Below are 21,087 nucleotides of genomic sequence, written 5' to 3' on the forward strand. Positions count from 1 at the left end.
CCGGTAGCAAAACGGATAGAATTCAAGGCCCTGACGTTAGCCTCCAGGGCTCTGAAATGCATCTTCCACAGCTACATAAGGAAACATAGTGGATTTGGAGATCGAGGACATTTTCATCTGCTCCTGTGTAAACTAAAGTTCAGGAATTTGATACTTGACAGATCGAAGTGCCATTTACCCAAACTTCCCCCCGAGCAGAGTGGCTGAGGGAATTGATGTTAAGGCCCTGGCATCGGTTTTAAATGGAATACAAAAGCAATTGAGTGATGCTATGACTGAGAATAAATCTCGTAGGGAAGATGTTAGAAAGTCTAGTCAAGAACCCCTTTATTTGCATCAAAAATGTGAAGAACTTTCTGTTGGTTCGAGCCCTTTTGACAAAAGAAAATAAGTTGCAGTCATTTACTCCAGCCCCATCTGCGGCAGACTTGATGACTCAGGTTATTCATGCAATCTCCCCTACTATTCCATTAGCAGCTCCCAAAAGCTTTAGTGGGGATCCTCATAAGGCTCAGATATTCCTTACCCAGTGTTATTTACATTTTCTATGTAGACCCATTATTTGTATGGAGGATCAATCCAAGGTGGCCTTCATATTGTCCTACCGGAGGGGAGATGCGGCAGCCTGGTCGATGCCTTTAGTTAACAACAATGATCACATTTTATATGAGTTTGACAAATTCAAAAGAGAATTTTTGCGCATTTTTGATAGACGTTCAATCTCTCACGCTACAGATAACAAACTTTTAGCCTTGAAGCACGGAAATCGTGATTTGGGAGCGTATCTGGCCCAATTGAATACATTGATTGTAGAGACTAATAGGCCTGAAGCCAAGAGGGCAGCCATCTTCTACAGAGGACTTAAAGATGAGTTAAAGGATGGCTTGGCTCAAATTCCTGAGTGACCCACTGACGTCTTCAAATTAATCGACCTAGTCTTGCAAATTGACCAACGCCAATGCGAAAGAAGAAGTGAACGACGAAAAGACGTTAGACATTTTCCCCCGAGATTCAACAACATTAAGTCAGATAATGTGAAATCAAAATAGACAATATCTGAAGAAGAGCCTATGCAAATCAGCTCAGTTCGGGGGCCATTGTTCAAGGAGGAAAGAGAGAAGAGACGGGTTGGCAAACTTTACATGTATTGTGGTAACTCTGGACACTTTGTCAAGGAATGTCTAAAGAAGCCCAAGAATAATACTTGGGTAAAAGACAGGCTCCATCAGTAAAAGGAGTTGCTCCGGTGGAAGCTAATGATAAGTCAACTCCTGATTCTCAATTTATCACCAACACATTGCAGTCTTCTGCTCCTCATCTAATAATTTCTGGTCTGATTAAATTTGGTGATTCTGAAGTGGATACGATTTCTGTAATGACTGATTCTGGAGCAACTGGTAATTTCTGTGATATTAGATTTGCCAGATCGTTAGGGATTTCATTTCTCAAGAAGGAAAGACCTGAATCTGTTCGTGCAGTTGACAGAACCAATCTTTCCTCTGGCCCTAGTGTTCATTCCACAGAAGACATCTCGTTGAAAGGGTCAGGTGATCATTTAAGCATATTAAAGTTCAGTCTAATTGATGCCCCTCAGTTCCAGCTTATCTTGGGTTTACCCTGGATCACCGAACATAACCTGAAGATTGATTGGGCGAAGAGATCCATTGAGATGGATTCTGAGTATTGTAAGAAACACTGCCATGGTTTGTGTTTGGATCATCATCTGTTTTCACCGCCTATGATTTTGGCAAGTCAGACACGGCCAGTATGTGCTTTGGAAGTTCAAGAAATTCCACAAGAATACCTAGATTTGGCCTCAGTCTTCGATGAACAAGAAGCTCAAAAGTTACCTCCGCATCGGGAATACGACTTTAAGATCGAATTGGAGCTGGGAGCTTTGTTGCATTGCAGTAGGATCTATGCTCTGTCAGAAGCCGAAAATCAACATCTTAAGGAGTACTTGGATCAATATTTAGCCAACAGGTTTATTCGCCCGTCCCAGTCGCCTGTCTCCTCTCCACTACTTTTTATTTCCAAGAAGGATGGCAAACTTAGAACATGCATTGATTATCGAGCTCTCAATCTAGTCACTAAGAAGACTAGATACCCATTGCCTTTAATCTCTGAACCTTTGGATCAGGTGAAAGAACCAAAGGTGTATACTAAATTGGATCTAATTGACTGCAGCCGAGATTAACTATTCAATTGCAGGTAAGGAGTTATTGGGAGGAAAAGATGCTTTCAAAGAGTGGAGACATTATTTGTTGGGTGCAAAACATGAGGTTTTTACTGATCATGGGAATCTTCAATTTTTTTAATCTGCTCGAACACTCACCCCCAGACAGTTGAAATGGTCCTTGTTTTTTGCAGACTACAATTTTGTTTTGACTTACAAACCAGGTTCTGCCAATGGGAAGGCTGACGCCTTGTCTCGTCTTGACACTGGAGAAGATGAAAAGAAGGTTGAGGGGGGATTGATTATTCCCAAGGAGAAGATTCTTGGAGCCATACTTTACTCAGATTTTGAAAACAAGCTATATAATTCTCTTTTTCCAATGAAGAACTGTGTGTTTGGGTCAAGGAAGGGTCTGGAAGAGAAGTAAAGGATGGAAAACCATTATACAATGGGCATCTTTTTGTTCCTACCGATGAACTCCGTATGGTGGTGATCCGACACTTTCACGATGATTTGTTGGCAGGTCACAGGGGAGTCAAGAAAACATTGGAGCTGATTCAACGTGAATTTTGGTGGCCGGCTATGGAAGCTCAGGTGAGACAATATGAGGCATCTTGTGAGCAGTGCATTAAGGGAAAGTCAACTAGAATGGCTCCTCAAGGGTTGTTGCATCCTTTGCCCCTGCTCCATATCCGTGAAATACTATTTCCATGGATTTCATTGTGGATCTTCCTTCTAATCAAGGTTACTCAACAATTTGGGTGGTGGTAGATCATTTCACCAAGATGATTAATTTTGTCCCTTGAAACCAATTTCTAATGCTACTCAATTAGCTACTCTTTTCACCTTGCATGTAGTAAAGGCTCATGGGATTCCAAAGATAGTTATTTCTGATCGGGATCCTCAGTTTGTCTCTCATTTTTGGAGGGCTTTCCTTAAGAGATTGGGTGACAAGGTGTGGATTTCGACTCGAAATATGCGCCTAAAAGGCAATTGAAAATTCCAACCTAGATTTGTGGGTCCTTTTCATGTAGAGAGAATGGTGAATCCAGTAAGTGTTAAGATTCGTCTCCCTTCTAAGTTAAGACCGAATACATCCAGTTTTTTACGTTTCTCTGCTTAAGAAGAGTCCATCTAATCTGAGGGGTAGAGGCCCACCAGCTTCAGCTCAAGTCCAGTCAGAAGAAGAGTTTGAGGTTAAACGAATTTTAGATTCTAAGTTTAAGTAGGGAGAGTTGTATTATTTGGTGGACTGGAAAGGTTATGGCCCTGAGAGAGAACATGGGAACCTAAGACTAATGTGCATGCTCCCAAATTGGTTAGAGAGTTTCATAGGATTCATCCTAATAAGCCCAAGGAGAGGGGAAGAGGGTCTTGGTGGGGGGTACTGTCAGGATTGGCCCGGTAAGATCCCCAAGAGTCCCTAGAAATCGTCATGCTATACTCAAAAGACACAGGAATATTTATTCTAGACAGAGCCATTTCCCTAAGACTGGTTTCGTTATGGCTGCAATTCTTATTGACCTTGCAGTCGTGTACTTTCAAGATGGCCGCCCGTTGTGGAGAGTCAGGTTGCAGGTCTAGTGTTTCGGCTCAAGTGCAACTGCAGCTGTGCTCGTGCTCGCACTTGAGGAGTGCGATGCACTTCAACTGAAGAAACCTGTGGAGTGGCAGCGTTTACCGTTCACACTGTCCGCAGACTTCGAAGTTTCCTGTATTTAGAAGAAGGAGGTACCAGAGTTGAAAGCTGAATTCCGAATGGTGTATTTCTTCGTTTTCTCTGGTGAGAGAGTCTTGTTTCTTTTTTTTGTTGGAGTTTTGGTAAGAGGGAATTACCCGCTCTGTTCAGTCAGTCAAGGAAGTCGTTTAAGTATCAGAAGCTAACTCTTGCTCTAAAGGGGAGACTCAGTGAAGTCCCTTTTGATTGAAATATAACTGAGACATTAGTAGTAATTTCATATTTGTTGAGGAAACCAGATAGTGACTACGTGGCAAGTTCTCCTCTGACGCAGCTCATGAACTAAGGTGCAGCTAATAAAGAGTATAGCAAGAACTTATAGAAAAGAGCAAATACTTTACATGAAGAGAGAGAAGACCACAATTCTAAGGACATAAATATTCGAATTTAGAGAATTCTTAACTAAAGATATACCAATCCAACATGTCTACACAAGTAGTTCTTTACTCAATCTCTAGAATACATTTCAAGTAGATATAGTTATATATATATATAATTGTACTTACCAATTGAAGAATCCTCAGTAGCTACTGTAAGACAAAGAAGAAGATATAAGAGCAGAATTATAAGGGAGGTAGATATGGGTGTTTAATTATAGAAAACAGGAGACTACAAGAGCTCCACACTAGACCAGTATAGAGAAGTGACAGGTCATGACAATTAGATCTAACACTTATACAAGAGAGCGGCTAACCACTGTGGAAGGACAGGTAACCTAGCGGAAGTAATACATTTGTTAGCTGGGTGGCAAAGCACTGTAATAGTGGTTACATGGTGTTCTTTATTACAGGAGTCAACCAGGAACATAGCTTGAGTCCAGTCCAGAAGAAGTGAAGCAGTGGCAGTCTCTCTTTTCTTCCCAATCCCCTTTCCCCCCTCTTTGCTACTAGTGAGCATTGGAAGCTCGCTGTAGTGGAGTTAGGGTTCGAGGACATTTTCATCTGCTCCTGTGGAAGCTAAAGTTAAGGAATTTGGTACTTGACAGTACCACTTTAGGTGTAGGTTCTAATGGATCATTGGTCAGGTGTTGACCATGTATTTGTCTTCAGGTACTCCATGTCGCCTGTGTTAGGAAAGCCTAGATAACTTTCTTATCTTGAGGATATTTGAGACACTAGACTTCATTTACCAGGATCCTTTCTCTTGAAGTAGAGTTTCCCTCAATGCCTCAATGTAAATGTAAATGTAAATGTGCAGATATTTTTATAGCGCAAATCACCAACCGGTCTCTAAGCGCTTGCTTAGGGAACCCGTCCTGGTATTCCCTTGTGAGATTACCCAGCAGGGCATCCACAAGGTGAAAGCCAGGCATCCCGCCGCGAGGGGCCATTGTGGAGATTAAGCAAGCTATTGCCCAGAGTCGCAGAGTGTGAACCCACAAATCAAGTATGCACTGGAGCGAGAATTATCGAGTCCATGGACAATTTATGGACTCAAGACCCAGCCGAGCCGGGAATTGAACCCTGGTCCCAGGCTGACCTCTGCTTCCAGGTCTGCCTACTCTAACCAGTGAGCCACACTTCTCCACTGCTGGAAGTCCCACTGCTTTTACCGTTTAGTCCTTTTGCTGTTTATTTATAATGTACTGCTCCTTGTCACTGCACCACAAGAGTACTCTGTAGTCACAGCCTGGTTGTAGTAGCATTAATCAAAATCAAAGACAAACTTACTAAATGTGCATTTTTCTTCTCAATAGTCTTTTTTTCTCCCACTTTTTATTGCAATGTATTGTCATGTTGGGAGCACAGATTTCCATGATCAGTTTTATATTTGAAATCATGCATACTTTGAAGTGATATAATTGACATGCACCTTATATGCTTTCCAGATGTCCTTTTCAGCATATTGAGCTCCCTTGCATTATGACAAGCAGCTTCTAACTCCTCAAGGGAACTTTTCTTACAGTGACCAAGCTCACAACACAACCTAATAGATTCTCCTTATTTGCTAACCAATATTTTGTGTCTCTTTAGCCAACTATTTTCTCCAAAAAGTATCTAACATCTACAATACGTTCTCCCTTCCTGCACACCAGTCTTGTATCACCAACAATTGTCTCAAAGCTATACCCAATGAATCCAAGTTTGAATCCTTTTCTCCTCCATCCACCAAAACTATCACAAAACTGATTACATCAGCAAGATCGGGATATCCAGGCGATCCCTCTCCACCTAAGAAAACAACCTCCATCGCAGAGACATTAGCTGCCATACTGACCAGAATTTTCCATCACGTGTCCTATTTGGCCATTTTCCCTTCCATTTGGAAGAAAGCATTGATTCTTCCTTTGCTAAAAAAAAGCAATCTCTCGATCCCACAGAGCCAAACAACTACCACCCCAAATCATGTCTTCCTCTACGGGTAAAGCTTATTGAGGAAGAAATGAATAGTCAGCTAGTGAAATTCATTCTGGACAACAATCCTATGCATGAAACGCTATTTGGTTTTCGCTCCGGGCATAGCACGGAGACGCTTTAATTAAAGCAACAGAGGAAATAAGGAAATCTCTAGATCATGGCGACAAGGCTGCCTTGATACGTCTGGACCTGTTGGCAGCCTTCAATACTGTACGTCATGGCAGACTAGTGAACTGTCTGAAGCGAATCAGGGTCACCAACTGGGCCTGGGAACTTCTCAGCTCGTTTCTGCAGGGCCGCGAACAAATGGTTAGACTGGAACAATTCATATCTCACTCCTTTTTAACTCCCATGTGGGGTTCCGCAGGGCTCATCACTCAGTCCTAAGCTTTTTAACATTTATGGTACCCCTCTCGCACAAGTGATCAAGTCGTTTGGCTTCAGCCTTACGTCCTACCCTGATGATACTGAAATCATGGTGTCCGTAGCCAATGATTCAATAGAAACTGTACTCAACTTTAACAAGGGTATGCAGGCCGTTAACTACTGGATGGCAGATAACTGCCTCCAACTGAACTCAGCCAAGATTGAGGTTCTACTTTTGGGGCTCGACTCGAAATATGCGCCTAAAAGGCAATTGAAAATTCCAACCTAGATTTGTGGGTCCTTTTCAGGTAGAGAGAATGGTGAATCCAGTAAGTGTTAAGATTCGTCTCCCCTCTAAGTTAAGACCGAATACATCCAGTTTTTAACGTTTCTCTGCTTAAGAAGAGTCCATCTAATCTGAGGGGTAGAGGCCCACCAGCTTCAGCTCAAGTCCAGTCAGAAGAAGAGTTTGAGGTTAAACGGATTTTAGATTCTAAGTTTAAGTAGGGAGAGTTGTATTATTTGGTGGACTGGAAAGGTTATGGCCCTGAGAGAGAACATGGGAACCTAAGACTAATGTGCATGCTCCCAAATTGGTTAGAGAGTTTCATAGGATTCATCCTAATAAGCCCAAGGAGAGGGGAAGAGGGTCTTGGTGGGGGGTACTGTCAGGATTGGCCCGGTAAGATCCCCAAGAGTCCCTAGAAATCGTCATGCTATACTCAAAAGACACAGGAATATTTATTCTAGACTTTGCAGAGCCATTTCCCTAAGACTGGTTTCATTATGGCTGCAATTCTTATTGACCTTGCAGTCGTGTACTTTCAAGATGGCCGCCCGTTGTGGAGAGTCAGGTTGCAGGTCTAGTGTTTCGGCTCAAGTGCAACTGCAGCTGTGCTCGTGCTCACACTTGAGGAGTGCGATGCACTTCAACTGAAGAAATCTGTGGAGTGGCAGCGTTTACCGTTCACACTGTCCGCAGACTTCGAAGTTTCCTGTATTAAGAAGAAGGAGGTACCAGAGTTGAAAGCTGAATTCCGAATGGTGTATTTCTTCATTTTCTCTGGTGAGAGAGTCTTGTTTCTTTTTTTTGTTGGAGTTTTGGTAAGAGGGAATTACCCGCTCTGTTCAGTCAGTCAAGGAAGTCGTTTAAGTATCAGAAGCTAACTCTTGCTCTAAAGGGGAGACTCAGTGAAGTCCCTTTTGATTGAAATATAACTGAGACATTAGTAGTAATTTCATATTTGTTGAGGAAACCAGATAGTGACTACGTGGCAAGTTCTCCTCTGACGCAGCTCATGAACTAAGGTGCAGCTAATAAAGAGTATAGCAAGAACTTATAGAAAAGAGCAAATACTTTACATGAAGAGAGAGAAGACCACAATTCTAAGGACATAAATATTCGAATTTAGAGAATTCTTAACTGAAGATATACCAATCCAACATGTCTACACAAGAAGTTCTTTACTCAATCTCTAGAATACATTTCAAGTAGATATAGTTATATATATATATAATTGTAGTTACCAATTGAAGAATCCTCAGTAGCTACTGTAAGACAAAGAAGAAGATATAAGAGCAGAATTATAAGGGAGGTAGATATGGGTGTTTAATTATAGAAGACAGGAGACTACAAGAGCTCCACACTAGACCAGTATAGAGAAGTGACAGGTCATGACAATTAGATCTAACACTTATACAAGAGAGCGGCTAACCACTGTGGAAGGACAGGTAACCTAGAGGAAGTAATACATTTGTTAGCTGGGTGGCAAAGCACTGTAATAGTGGTTACATGGTGTTCTTTATTACAGGAGTCAACCAGGAACATAGCTTGAGTCCAGTCCAGAAGAAGTGAAGCAGTGGCAGTCTCTCTTTTCTTCCCAATCCCCTTTCCCCCTCTTTGCGACTAGTGAGCATTGGAAGCTCGCTGTAGTGGAGTCAGGGTTCGAGGACATTTTCATCTGCTCCTGTGGAAGCTAAAGTTAAGGAATTTGGTACTTGACAGTACCACTTTAGGTGTAGGTTCTAATGGATCATTGGTCAGGTGTTGACCATGTATTTGTCTTCAGGTACTCCATGTCGCCTGTGTTAGGAAAGCCTAGATAACTTTCTTATCTTGAGGATATTTGAGACACTAGACTTCATTTACCAGGATCCTTTCTCTTGAAGTAGAGTTTCCCTCAATGCCTGAAGTCCCACTGCTTTTACCGTTTAGTCCTTTTGCTGTTTATTTATAATGTACTGCTCCTTGTCACTGCACCACAAGAGTACTCTGTAGTCACAGCCTGGTTGTAGTAGCATTAATCAAAATCAAAGACAAACTTACTAAATGTGCATTTTTCTTCTCAATAGTCATTTTTTCTCCCACTTTTTATTGCAATGTATTGTCATGTTGTGAGCACAGATTTCCATGATCAGTTTTATATTTGAAATCATGCATACTTTGAAGTGATATAATTGACATGCACCTTATATGCTTTCCAGATGTCCTTTTCAGCATATTGAGCTCCCTTGCATTATGACAAGCAGCTTCTAACTCCTCAAGGGAACTTTTCTTACAGTGACCAAGCCCACAACACAACCTAATAGATTCTCCTTATTTGCTAACCAATATTTTGTGTCTCTTTAGCCAACTAATTTCTCCAAAAAGTATCTAACATCTACAATACGTTCTCCCTTCCTGCATACCAGTCTTGTATCACCAACAATTGTCTCAAAGCTATACCCAATGAATCCAAGTTTGAATCCTTTTCTCCTCCATCCACCAAAACTATCACAAAACTGATTACATCAGCAAGATCGGGATATCCAGGCGATCCCTCTCCACCTAAGAAAACAACCTCCATCGCAGAGACATTAGCTGCCATACTGACCAGAATTTTCCATCACATGTCCTATTTGGCCATTTTCCCTTCCATTTGGAAGAAAGCATTGATTCTTCCTTTGCTAAAAAAAAGCAATCTCTCGATCCCACAGAGCCAAACAACTACCACCCCAAATCATGTCTTCCTCTACGGGTAAAGCTTATTGAGGAAGAAATGAATAGTCAGCTAGTGAAATTCATTCTGGACAACAATCCTATGCATGAAACGCTATTTGGTTTTCGCTCCGGGCATAGCACGGAGATGCTTTAATTAAAGCAACAGAGGAAATAAGGAAATCTCTAGATCATGGCGACAAGGCTGCCTTGATACGTCTGGACCTGTTGGCAGCCTTCAATACTGTACGTCATGGCAGACTAGTGAACTGTCTGAAGCGAATCAGGGTCCCCAACTGGGCCTGGGAACTTCTCAGCTCGTTTCTGCAGGGCCGCGAACAAATGGTTAGACTGGAACAATTCATATCTCACTCCTTTTTAACTCCCATGTGGGGTTCCGCAGGGCTCATCACTCAGCCCTAAGCTTTTTAACATTTATGGTACCCCTCTCGCACAAGTGATCAAGTCGTTTGGCTTCAGCCTTACGTCCTACCCTGATGATACTGAAATCATGGTGTCCGTAGCCAATGATTCAATAGAAACTGTACTCAACTTTAACAAGGGTATGCAGGCCGTTAACTACTGGATGGCAGATAACTGCCTCCAACTGAACTCAGCCAAGATTGAGGTTCTACTTTTGGGGCTCGACTCGAAATATGCGCCTAAAAGGCAATTGAAAATTCCAACCTAGATTTGTGGGTCCTTTTCAGGTAGAGAGAATGGTGAATCCAGTAAGTGTTAAGATTCGTCTCCCCTCTAAGTTAAGACCGAATACATCCAGTTTTTAACGTTTCTCTGCTTAAGAAGAGTCCATCTAATCTGAGGGGTAGAGGCCCACCAGCTTCAGCTCAAGTCCAGTCAGAAGAAGAGTTTGAGGTTAAACGGATTTTAGATTCTAAGTTTAAGTAGGGAGAGTTGTATTATTTGGTGGACTGGAAAGGTTATGGCCCTGAGAGAGAACATGGGAACCTAAGACTAATGTGCATGCTCCCAAATTGGTTAGAGAGTTTCATAGGATTCATCCTAATAAGCCCAAGGAGAGGGGAAGAGGGTCTTGGTGGGGGGTACTGTCAGGATTGGCCCGGTAAGATCCCCAAGAGTCCCTAGAAATCGTCATGCTATACTCAAAAGACACAGGAATATTTATTCTAGACCGAGCCATTTCCCTAAGACTGGTTTCGTTATGGCTGCAATTCTTATTGACCTTGCAGTCGTGTACTTTCAAGATGGCCGCCCGTTGTGGAGAGTCAGGTTGCAGGTCTAGTGTTTCGGCTCAAGTGCAACTGCAGCTGTGCTCGTGCTCGCACTTGAGGAGTGCGATGCACTTCAACTGAAGAAATCTGTGGAGTGGCAGCGTTTACCGTTCACACTGTCGGCAGACTTCGAAGTTTCCTGTATTTAGAAGAAGGAGGTACCAGAGTTGAAAGCTGAATTCCGAATGGTGTATTTCTTCATTTTCTCTGGTGAGAGAGTCTTGTTTCTTTTTTTTGTTGGAGTTTTGGTAAGAGGGAATTACCCGCTCTGTTCAGTCAGTCAAGGAAGTCGTTTAAGTATCAGAAGCTAACTCTTGCTCTAAAGGGGAGACTCAGTGAAGTCCCTTTTGATTGAAATATAACTGAGACATTAGTAGTAATTTCATATTTGTTGAGGAAACCAGATAGTGACTACGTGGCAAGTTCACCTCTGACGCAGCTCATGAACTAAGGTGCAGCTAATAAAGAGTATAGCAAGAACTTATAGAAAAGAGCAAATACTTTACATGAAGAGAGAGAAGACCACAATTCTAAGGACATAAATATTCGAATTTAGAGAATTCTTAACTGAAGATATACCAATCCAACATGTCTACACAAGTAGTTCTTTACTCAATCTCTAGAATACATTTCAAGTAGATATAGTTATATATATATATATAATTGTACTTACCAATTGAAGAATCCTCAGTAGCTACTGTAAGACAAAGAAGAAGATATAAGAGCAGAATTATAAGGGAGGTAGATATGGGTGTTTAATTATAGAAAACAGGAGACTACAAGAGCTCCACACTAGACCAGTATAGAGAAGTGACAGGTCATGACAATTAGATCTAACACTTATACAAGAGAGCGGCTAACCACTGTGGAAGGACAGGTAACCTAGAGGAAGTAATACATTTGTTAGCTGGGTGGCAAAGCACTGTAATAGTGGTTACATGGTGTTCTTTATTACAGGAGTCAACCAGGAACATAGCTTGAGTCCAGTCCAGAAGAAGTGAAGCAGTGGCAGTCTCTCTTTTCTTCCCAATCCCCTTTCCCCCTCTTTGCTACTAGTGAGCATTGGAAGCTCGCTGTAGTGGAGTTAGGGATCGAGGACATTTTCATCTGCTCCTGTGGAAGCTAAAGTTAAGGAATTTGGTACTTGACAGTACCACTTTAGGTGTAGGTTCTAATGGATCATTGGTCAGGTGTTGACCATGTATTTGTCTTCAGGTACTCCATGTCGCCTGTGTTAGGACAGCCTAGATAACTTTCTTATCTTGAGGATATTTGAGACACTAGACTTCATTTACCAGGATCCTTTCTCTTGAAGTAGAGTTTCCCTCAATGCCTGAAGTCCCACTGCTTTTACCGTTTAGTCCTTTTGCTGTTTATTTATAATGTACTGCTCCTTGTCACTGCACCACAAGAGTACTCTGTAGTCACAGCCTGGTTGTAGTAGCATTACTCAAAATCAAAGACAAACTTACTAAATGTGCATCTTTCTTCTCAATAGTCTTTTTTCTCCCACTTTTTATTGCAATGTATTGTCATGTTGGGAGCACAGATTTCCATGATCAGTTTTATATTTGAAATCATGCATACTTTGAAGTGATATAATTGACATGCACCTTATATGCTTTCCAGATGTCCTTTTCAGCATATTGAGCTCCCTTGCATTATGACAAGCAGCTTCTAAATCCTCAAGGGAACTTTTCTTACAGTGACCAAGCTCACAACACAACCTAATAGATTCTCCTTATTTGCTAACCAATATTTTGTGACTCTTTAGCCAACTATTTTCTCCAAAAAGTATCTAACATCTACAATACGTTCTCTCTTCCTGCACACCAGTCTTGTATCACCAACAATTGTCTCAAAGCTATACCCAATGAATCCAAGTTTGAATCCTTTTCTCCTCCATCCACCAAAATTATCACAAAACTGATTACATCAGCAAGATCGAGATATACAGGCGATCCCTCTCCACCTAAGAAAACAACCTCCATCGCAGAGACATTAGCTGCCATACTGACCAGAATTTTCCATCACATGTCCTATTTGGCCATTTTCCCTTCCATCTGGAAGAAAGCATTGATTCTTCCTTTGCTAAAAAAAAGCAATCTCTCGATCCCACAGAGCCAAACAACTACCACCCCAAATCGTGTCTTCCTCTACGGGTAAAGCTTATTGAGGAAGAAATGAATAGTCAGCTAGTGAAATTCATTGTGGACAACAATCCTATGCATGAAACGCTATTTGGTTTTCGCTCCGGGCATAGCACGGAGACGCTTTAATTAAAGCAACCGAGGAAATAAGGAAATCTCTAGATCATGGCGACAAGGCTGCCTTGATACGTCTGGACCTGTTGGCAGCCTTCAATACTGTACGTCATGGCAGACTAGTGAACTGTCTGAAGCGAATCAGGGTCACCAACAGGGCCTGGGAACTTCTCAGCTCGTTTCTGCAGGGCCGCAAACAAATGGTCAGACTGGAACAATTCATATCTCACTCCTTTTTAACTCCCATGTGGGGTTCCGCAGGGCTCATCACTCAGCCCTAAGCTTTTTAACATTTATGGTACCCCTCTCGCACAACTGATCAAGTCGTTTGGCTTCAGCCTTACGTCCTACCCTGATGATACTGAAATCATGGTGTCCGTAGCCAATGATTCAATAGAAACTGTACTCAACTTTAACAAGGGTATGCAGGCCGTTAACTACTGGATGGCAGATAACTGCCTCCAACTGAACTCAGCCAAGATTGAGGTTCTACTTTTGGGGTCAACCAATCCTTCTGGGTGCCCACCTGGTGACCTCACGATATGTGCTCCCATCCACTCACTGTCAACAAAGCTAGCAATCTTGGTATAATAATTAACAAACTATCCCTAGCAGATCATGTGAGTGTAGTCACTTCCAATGCTTTCTACACTCTTAAGCTCATGAAAAAATCCTTCCTTCCATTCCACCCCATCTTCAGAAGACATTGGTTACCTCCCTCACTCTCCCATGACTGGACTACTGCAATGGCCTGTATCTAACTGCCAATGAGCATGTGCTAAACAGGTTGCAGATGCGGCAAAACACGGCTGCACTGCTCCTCCTAAAAATACCAAAGTATCACTCGGTGGCCTTACATTTAAGGAAACTTCATTGGCTACCGATTAGGCAAAGAACAACCTTCAAAGCCATGTGCCTTGTCTTTAAGGCCCTGAATGACCAAGGTTTCTCATTCCTCAAAGACAGCTTTGACTGGTACCAGTCCACTAGATCTCTACGATCCTCCACTACTAAAACAGTAATTGTTCCCAGCTTCAAGTGAGCTACTTGGGGCGGACGCAGTTTGTGTGGACCACCACCATCACCTGTAATTACTTCCCTTCTTCATAAAAGCTTTCCCCAGTCTTTGGGATTCAGAAAATCTCTTAAGACCTGTTTTTTTAATTTTCCTCACTAGGCTTCTCCAATTTAGTATAACAGTACCTTCCAGTAATCAGCGCCAAGACACCTTTACGGGTAATCGAGCGCTTAATAAAATGTATAACCTAACATACTCATTAACAGAATATTAAATAGAGTGACGGTGAAGACAAGTAGCGTGACCACCACTATTTTATGAGAGCCTTATGATTAATTCTCTGATCATGACTATTATGATATTGAGTAATAAGCTCCAAAATACTATTTGCCCTCTTTTTGCTGTTTATCAAATTGCACTGTACATAACAGTTATCTTATTTTCTTTCTTATATTCAAATGATGTTTGTTCTTTCATTGGTCAATTTCTCTGTTTTTCGATGTTGTACTGTGCTGCGATGCCCAGGGGGATTGGTCCGCTCTCTCCAATAATTTGCAAATAAGTAAATTGATGGCTGTACCACAAATCAATGTGCTGTGCTGCAAAAATATGTTTACTATATATGTGTTTTGTTTAACATAATTGCTAATTCTATCTTTCCCACGTGTTTACAGCTCATGCCAGGAAACTGTAATCTGCTCTCCGTCTTTTCATTGGTTCGACCACATATTGACATAAGTTTCCATGGGATCCTTTCCCATATCAACACAGTTTTTGTGTTACGGAGCAAGGTACGCAAGCTATTTTATTATGAACTTTCGAAGATTAAATGCCTTGAGTGATGATTGTGTTGTAATGCGTTAGCAATTTATGTGGGCCTCAAAAATTAGAATGACTGCCTTGGTAGAGCACTATAATCATCATTAAGAATGGCCTAGTAAATCGGATGTGTCGTTCCCTGCCCCTGGAATTATCGTTACTGGTGGACTCAGTATTTCCCAGATGCTGGAGGGAAGTTAATAACACGTGAGAATCAGACTTACTGTGTTGATTCCTGCATATTTTTCCCCCAATATTTCAACCAGTAAAGTTCTAATTCAATTGGGGCCGGTAACCCATGTTGCAAGTCCCATAGGAATTATTGAAACATTTGTAGTGAGGGCGTAAGTCTGCTTTTACTTTTGGTCTGGGTAGACAAATGCTACTGGTGTGAGCTTTCACACCTTAGTGCCTAATCAATATTTTTGAGGGCATTTTCAAAACACTATAACAGCCATAATTCTTTGAGTAAAGGTCCTCTGCTTGCTTCATTTTGAACTTTAAACAGATGTGTTAGAAATTGAGTTTCTCATTGGCTAGAAAAGTCACCTAAACCAGGCAGAACCCAGCACTTTAGTCATGGCAAGTAAGTTACATTCCAAAGATAACCTGTGCTCACTCCCCGTTAGCTTGGCGCAGAGCAGATGGGCTTATCATCATAGGCAATATGTAGAGCATTTGTGCAACACACTCAAACAGCAATACAATGAATACACCACAAGCGAGACTCCACACAGATTTATATGAACATACTTATAGTATATTGTACATAAAACATAGAGCAAAATATATGAATCATAAAAACTCTTCATACTATGCTGTTACTGAAATAGTACTTTTTATCCTAACAATGCAAGAATCAAATATCATATATTACCACATCAGGGCATGAAATGCAGCAGTTAGATAATGAAGAAAAGCCATGAACCACAATATGAGTGTATGTACTGTAACTTGGATTCGAGGAAAACACACACGTCACCACAGATCATCATAAGTCACCATAAACTCATAGATCACCAAATATCCCCATAAGAACATAGGGTTCAGCACACCTGCACTCCTGAAACATGTTATACGGTTGATTCTTGTGAGACCCGTGGACACCAGGACATTCTACCCCGAAACATAGGGCATTGGAATACCTGCGTACTATTATGCAATATGATGCTATTTTAGGCTGTGTTCTAATTGTTGTAAGTTTCCCATGAAAATCGGGGACCTACATTGAGGTTTCACCTCGTAGACTACAGCAGAGAGGAAAAGATGGTACAGCCCCACCACAGTAGGGGGTAGGTACACACATATACACACACACTGTAGAACCCTGGGTACATACAATCTCCAGAAATGGCCAGTATGAACTCCGGCGAGACTGGTCCCTGTTGTAGATGCTCAGACTCAACACGTGTGAAAAGTAACAGAAGACTCTCCATGGAGCCACCCACAGAAGAGCACTGGGTGGCTTTTCTGACATGGGGAGTGCCTTCAACTTAGCAGTACTTTTTGAGGGGACCATGGGAGGCCACTGGGAAGAGTCTTGGCTATGGACCTCAAGAGCGGTGTGCTCTTCTCTCGGGGCCCACAAGAGATATGTTGTGCTGGATCTGGACTGTGCAGTGACAGCCTTCCGTCGGAAGGAGGCAGGGCATGCAGTTCCCTCGCAACACTTCAGAGCCGGATGGCAACAAGAGACGCACTGTTGTGGTTCGGGTCCCTGCTACACTCTGCAATAGAAATGTGAGCCCTCTTGAGAGAAAGCTAAAACGGAGAACTTGAGACCGGTTGACGATTGGGGCAATGCTAATTTCTCAGCCCTGTAATCCCTGGGTGACAAGTCCATACAGTGTCTAAAATCATGCGGTCAGAGCCCCTGTACTTATACTCCAAAATGTTGTTATTTAAGAGGTGACTTCAAAAGGAACCCTAGAAGTGCACAACACTTACTTTCATTCCAGCCCTGGTGCTGAACATCAGTAGGGGGGTAAATCAGTCCTTTGTGTGAGGGCAGGACACAACCTATATAAATTTAAACTGTGAACTCCCTTCCCTATACCAGTCCAGGATGATCATCAGTATGTAGATGAATGCAGATGTAATCCCTGTCACATCCAGACCTTCCTGTGTAGCTGTCTGTAAAGTATGCACAAGTGTAGTCACCCAGGCCTAGTCGTGGATTGGAGTCAGGCTGCCAAGTACAAGGACTCATAAGCACAGGGAAATTGCCACTTTCTAAAAGTGGCATTTCTAACATAGTAATGTAAAATCCAAGGACACCAGTAAGCAGGATTTATCACTGCCATTCTCAACATACCAAACACGGCATCGCTACTCCTTTCAGATCAGGAATCACCACTTGAAAGTATTTAAGGGAATTCCCAATGCTAACCTATGAAAGGAGTATGCCTCACAGAAGTGAGAAACAAAATAGGTTGTTTGTCACTACCAGGACATGCCACACATAAAGGGACATGTTGTATCTTTTACTTTCACAGCAAACTGCCCATAGAGCTACCTAGGGCCTATCTTTGTGGTGACCTATGTGTAGTAAAAAGGGAAGTTTAAGGCTTGGAACATAGTTTTAAATGGCATGTCAGAGTGGCAGGCCTGAGACAGGTTTGAAAGGCTATGTCTGTGGGTGACACAAACAGTGCTGCAGGCCCATTAGTAGAATTTAATGTATTTGCCCTGGCTATATAGGATACCACTTTACAAGGGACTTACAAGTAAATTAAATATGCCAAACAGGTGTAAACCAATCATACTGTGTTTTAGGAGAGAGAGCACAAGCACTTTTAGCACTGATTAGCAGTATTAAAGTGCCCAAAGTCCTAAAACCAACAAAAAAGAAGGTCAGAAAAATAGGCGAAGGAAGTCAAGAAGTTTGGGGATAACCCTGTAAAAAGGGCCAGGTCCAACAAGATGTAAAGAATGAACAGCTGTAATGTGGTTCTGGGTAAGGAGAGGAATATTGCCCATTAGAAAAATGCATGCAAGCATTAGCTGATCTGGAGATCCTCCCAATAGAAACATTACAACTAACTTGTTTAAAGGGACTTGGCTGCCCAGATTGTGGGTGCAAAAACCTATGTGAGAATGTTTATAACTACAGGTGCAACTTGCATCAAATGGCACTGTGGGAGAGCCCATACCATGGACAGAAACCAAGGAGTGTAATGGGTGTCACAGACAATCAGTAAAAACAGTATTGTGACACCAGAAAGAAGGCATCCCAAAACACGTTTCCCCCAATAATTTTCCATAGGAAAATTGAACAGCGATACAGGAACAAACTGCTGAATGTAATTGCACCAAATGTGGCAGAAAGCTAGATCTTCATCCAGAAAGTGTGCTTAGAAAGTGTGCTTTTTGGTATTTGGAATAAATCCATTCAGTAGTTTTTAAGAAATGAAGGCTCAAAAACTTTGAATATTTCATTTTGCGGAGGATCTGCAGACCAGACGGATCTAGAAGATAAGATCTGATTAGCTGCCACCACATCAACAAAGATGTGGCAGCAGCCATTTTAGGACTTGTGATGAATTCCCCTGCCCCGAAAAAAGGCAAAAAAACATATGGCAGACAGGGTGGGGATACGAGACCCCTAGGTCTGGTGGGGTGGTCCTAGAGGGACAACTGTCCAGGCCTAAAACAACATTTGTTTTTAAAATGTTTTTAAAATGTTTCCACAAATATGCAGGAGGGGTGGCATGGCTGAAGAGGAGTGCAACAAAATTAGTTTATTAGAGGAGGGTGTCATTTGGCCCCCTCCCTGAGCCTCTGTGAGCTCCAGACACATCCCATGGGGGGAGTTTTTCATAAATTGGGCAGGGTGCACCAAAGACAGTGCACAGTGGAAGGTTGGGTGGCAGCGGTGAACAGAAATCAAAATTTAAACAACACCTCAAAAGTGTTGGACTTCAATGAGTCATATTAACTAATTTAACTCTAATCTAAGCAAATCTAGGAAAACTATTGGACTTTGGAGGGTTAGATATACTATTCCTAGTCCCACATAAGCAAAAGCAGTTGAAGTGTTGGACTTTAAAGGGGTTATATTTACTATATCCACCTTAATCTAAACAAAAGTAGGGAAAGTGTAAGACTTTGGAAGGGTTAGATCTGCTATTCCTACTGCCCTCTAACCAACAATAGGGAAACTGTTGGAATTGTAATATTCCCACTCCAACGTAAGCAAAAACATTTAAAGTGTTGTACTTAAGAAGAGTTACATATACCATTTCAAATCCTACCAATTTTTAAAGAAACATTTACATTGCTATCAAAATAAGATTATTAAAACTATCCAAAATAACAATAATGTAATATATAAATAAATAAAATTAACTGTAAAAACAATGTATAAGATAACAAAAATGTAAACACTTATAGAATGCTTTAGAAAAGTGTACTTTCCTCCCCACTACTCACAATACCACTACAGCCCCCCAAAACACTATAATATATTTAAAATAAAACAATAATAACATTACAATATTAATGACACTAAACAAATCGAATTAAACTCAATAATAAATATAAAATGCATTTCATAATGCTTTATTAAGTACTCTAATTAGTCCATTTTAGTTAATTAAAACATACATTCGCCTTAGAAGTAATCATTTAAAAATTAACATAATATTTTACAATTTCATATTGATTAAAATAATAAAATAAAAAATATATAATTTAAATACCTATAGCTTCCCATTCTATTCCAGTACAAACCCAACAACCCACAATCAAAATATAAATTACTAACTTAACTATACAAAATAAATTATATATAAACATTTACAACATACTTAAATAATTAAAATAACAATTTTTCAGTTTACAAACTTATTCACTAAAACTTTAATTAATATAAGAAGGTAAATAAAAATAGACAGCTATAATTTATAATTTAAATACTTAACCTCGTCTACAAACTCAACAACCCACTTCTTAAATATAAATTACTAATTAAATGTCCCAAAAATATATTTACACATTTAAAATTGCAAATTACACTTAAGAAGATTCTAAACAATTACATTAAAAATATTTACAAATGAAAGTAACATAATAAATATATTTTAAATTAATTAAAACATATTTAATTCAATTCTATTAATATAAACAATATATTATATACAACAATTTTCAAAATGATATTGTTTACTTTAAAAAAAGAATATTCGAAACTTCTATATTTTGTTCCTCAATATTTCTATAGTGATCATATTTTTGACATGATATTCATGTCACACAATATTTTTGATTCAATATTTTTGTCATTTACCAGGTTAATACCAGGGGCTAGACAGAGCAGGTGGTATATGGTGGCTGAAATCTGTAGCTAGTAATGATGAGTTAGACTAGAAAGATTCATCAAGATGGGGGTTAGATTCACAGCGTGGGGGAAATGAATGCAATGCTTCTTTTTAAGTTAAGGGATTACCTTAGGTCCCAGGGTATAAAAATGTATTGAGGAATAATGTGAAGTGTGCTAAGAATAATTAGTGGACAGAAAAAACTGTGTCAGATTTTGCCTTTACTGTACACAAATTTGACCCTACCTTATTTAGGCTTATAACTATTTCTGCTTCCAAAATGACAGACGCTGGAATTGTTTGGATTCCATAAAAGTCTAATTTTGTGTAATGCGAGTCTATAGACTTTCTACCAAAATCATTACTTAATGATCAAACTGGATAGTAGTATTGAGAATGCATATTTGAGCACAATTTAAACTAATCGTTGTTGGCATGATGCATATATCTTGCATTGAGGTCAGTGAATGCCTGGTGTTTTAAAATAAAGATGTTATGTTTTCCTCACATTGAAACATACCAATCCATAACTATATAGTTACTTTAGTGTAATTTCTCCAAATACGCAAAAATTGTCCGAAGGACACATAATCCCTGAGACACCTAGAATGATGACTCCCATATTGTAATGGTGTGTCTCTTTCAGTTGGTTTTCTGCAGTGAGATAAATACATCTTTTGTTCCTCTACTTTGACCCACAGATGTAAAAATGAAATGGCCATAGGGTCAAACTGTAAAGTAAAGTGGATGTCAGCTGATAGTCCATTGAGTCATGTATGGAATTCTTGCAATCCTGTGTCA

At 40.6% G+C, this 21,087-nt stretch overlaps 1 protein-coding gene across 1 annotated transcript in view; it reads left to right on the plus strand.

Annotated features, from left to right (window-relative positions):
• Positions 1 to 21,087, plus strand: part of GUCY1B1 (guanylate cyclase 1 soluble subunit beta 1) — a 377,660-nt gene that overhangs the window by 228,763 nt on the left and 127,810 nt on the right. Inside the window, exon 7 of the mRNA XM_085641713.1 lies at positions 14,824 to 14,940. Coding sequence (XP_085497839.1) covers positions 14,824 to 14,940 — 117 coding nt within the window. The remainder of the gene's footprint in view (positions 1 to 14,823; positions 14,941 to 21,087) is intronic.

This window comes from Triturus cristatus, chromosome 2_2 (genome assembly GCF_964204655.1).
Source record: "Triturus cristatus chromosome 2_2, aTriCri1.1, whole genome shotgun sequence".
NCBI lineage: Eukaryota > Metazoa > Chordata > Amphibia > Caudata > Salamandridae > Triturus > Triturus cristatus.